The 2,500-nt window shown below is 44.6% G+C and overlaps 1 protein-coding gene across 4 annotated transcripts in view; it reads left to right on the top strand.

Moving 5' to 3' along the window:
- The window catches only part of znf423 (zinc finger protein 423), a 167,491-nt gene that overhangs the window by 94,588 nt on the left and 70,403 nt on the right, over window positions 1-2,500 (top strand). For 2 of the 4 annotated variants that reach the window (XM_036003136.1, XM_031294811.2), the window contains exon 19: window positions 744-764. The exons of the other annotated variants lie outside the window; for them this stretch is intronic. In XM_036003136.1, coding sequence (XP_035859029.1) covers window positions 744-764 — 21 coding nt within the window. The remainder of the gene's footprint in view (window positions 1-743; window positions 765-2,500) is intronic. 4 annotated transcript variants of the gene reach the window in all.

Here is a 2,500-nt window from a genome sequence, read left to right as displayed (position 1 = left end):
ACACACACACACACACACACACACACACACACACACACACACACACACACACACACACACACACACACACAACCAAACGTACTTAATATGTGTGTCTTCACCAAACGCATGCTGCGTGTACACACAAAGAGCCACACACAGCATGCTATCTCCCCTTTCCATTGGCCAATCTCCAATTAGCATACTGACTGTAGCCCTTACTTTGATCTGACACTATACACCATTCTCTCTCTCTCTCTCTCTTTTAATACTTTTGGTTAAATGTCCTGCCCCAACCATCACTTCCCTTCCCTCTTTCACAAACTCCCCTCCCTCTTTTTGTTTTCCTCCTTTCTGTCCATCACCAAGAAGTCGGCTTTAGGTGTCACCGTAGTTATGCCTTAGCTGCTGAGAGTGTGGGAAGTATTCTACGGTTTTAGGCCATGCCAGCACCACAGAACTAAACAGTAATGTTATGTCATTCAAGAAATAGGTCTACATTTTCTGACTTTCACTTTGTGACGTGGTATTAATTAAAGGTTGCAAAGAGAGGCTTTTTTACCAGCTCTTGTCAGACAAAAGTTGTCTACGATACAATTGAGGGGAAATGGCTCTTTTCCTAACCCGTTCATGTTGTGTTCACTATCAAGTTATAAATCAACTTGTTGCCACCCCAACTCACACCACGTTCACACTACGTATTACTAACCCTGCCCATTCTCTCCTCCGCTCTCCCCCCCACCTGCCTATTGGATGGCCCGTAGAAGAGCCCACCTGTCGGCCAGGTTTGTCCCCTTTCTGTCTCCTTAGCTCGCACTATGAGCAAGGCAGCATTGTGCTGTCTCACTGCCTGCCCATCAGCATTTCATTCTCCTGATTTTTTTTTAAATATCTATGTATACATATAAATATATAGATTAGTATTCAGTATGCATTAGCTTTGATTCTTTTATTATTGAACACAAGATATTGGCAAATCCCATGTTGTCAGCAACTATGTGCAAAAGCCACATTGCATGATGTGGAGGAACTTGGAAACAGCTTAACTCACGCTAAAAGTCACGCTATTTTCTCAGAAATCAATGTGCATAGTAAAAACACTATAAATTGTATTCAACTGTATCCCTTGGGAATGATTTTGAATTTGCCACGTTTAAGCCGAATCTTTGCACAATTACCCCTCACCTCACCTCCTCATTCACCCCAATCCCTGCTGCTAGCTGCATGCTTCATTGTCCTTCCCACCACTTCACACACACATATATACACACACACACACACACACACACACACACACACACACACACAGATGCCTTGGAGGTATCGAGTGGCCACTCACCTGGATCTAAGTGCTCCCCGTGGAGTGTTGCGGCTAATGATGTGTCCTCAGCATGAGCTTTACTTACCTATTTACATCAATGCACTCTAATAGTGTTAGGTAGCCTTCCCTATTCACATTCATACTTTTTAAACTGTGTTCTTGTTGGCCAGATACATGCACACGGCCAGGGCCGGTATCAGTTCACTCTGAATATACCCTTTTGAAAATGCTGGAGCTGATATCTTTTTTTCTTAAATGTCTCTGAAGGAAGTTAGGTACTTTAGACTAGTATCACGAGCACTTTCACTTTTCAATTCCACCGTAGCAGACCAAAAACGGTGTGGAGTAAAGCATTAAATGAACTCAGTTCACTTTAATTCTGTTCCTTGAGGTTGCACCAATCTGCCAGTTCAGAGCAGTCATCCTGCATTCAGCCTGTCTATTAGCCTGCAGTCAAATCTGCGATGCGCTTGACTAGTAATGTCGGTCTGCTGCCTAAACAGCCGCCCCAAGGGCTGCTATGTGTCTGTGCACACATCTTTCTGTGCTTCCTAGTGCCCCTCCAGTCCCTTCTCCCTTTCTTCCCCCCTTTTTCCTTTTTGACATGCACGCGCAGGCAAACACACACACACACACACACACACACACACACACACACACACCTATCTTTATGTATGTGCATGTGGTAGTACGCAGGGTCTGGTGTGGTTACTTTGTGTCGGTGAAGACTTAATGAGGCGAATAAGAAGCTTTTAGAGTCAATGGAGGTGGATAATGTGGTTGAGGGTTCACTCGTGTGTGTGTGTGTGTGTGTGTGTGTGTGTGTGTGTGTGTGTGAGAGTATGAGTCCTTGCCACCGGCTAGCAACATTGTTGTTCTCTTCTGCCCTGCTGCACCTGATATAATAAGCTACAGACTACTCTACAATCCGTGTTGTTGGTGTGTGACTGTGTCTGTACTGATGCTCTGGACTGAAGAAAGCACTTCACTTATCTTTCCTGGGGTTTACCGGGCATACCGGAAACTGATGTCACAGCGTAGCATTTCACAAATACGAGCGTGAACAGGAGAATTTCAATATTTCCCTGAACTAAAAGTATGTTGAAGTCGACGGCTTGTCAAACGGTCTGAAAAAACGCTATGAAGTACTGCCGGAGCACTGCTTATCCTGTCCTTTTTAGCTCCACAGGCGATGACATG

This window comes from Sander lucioperca, chromosome 7 (assembly GCF_008315115.2).
Source record: "Sander lucioperca isolate FBNREF2018 chromosome 7, SLUC_FBN_1.2, whole genome shotgun sequence".
In the NCBI taxonomy this organism is placed as follows: Eukaryota; Metazoa; Chordata; class Actinopteri; order Perciformes; family Percidae; genus Sander; species Sander lucioperca.
This window is presented reverse-complemented; position numbering and strand designations above follow the sequence as displayed.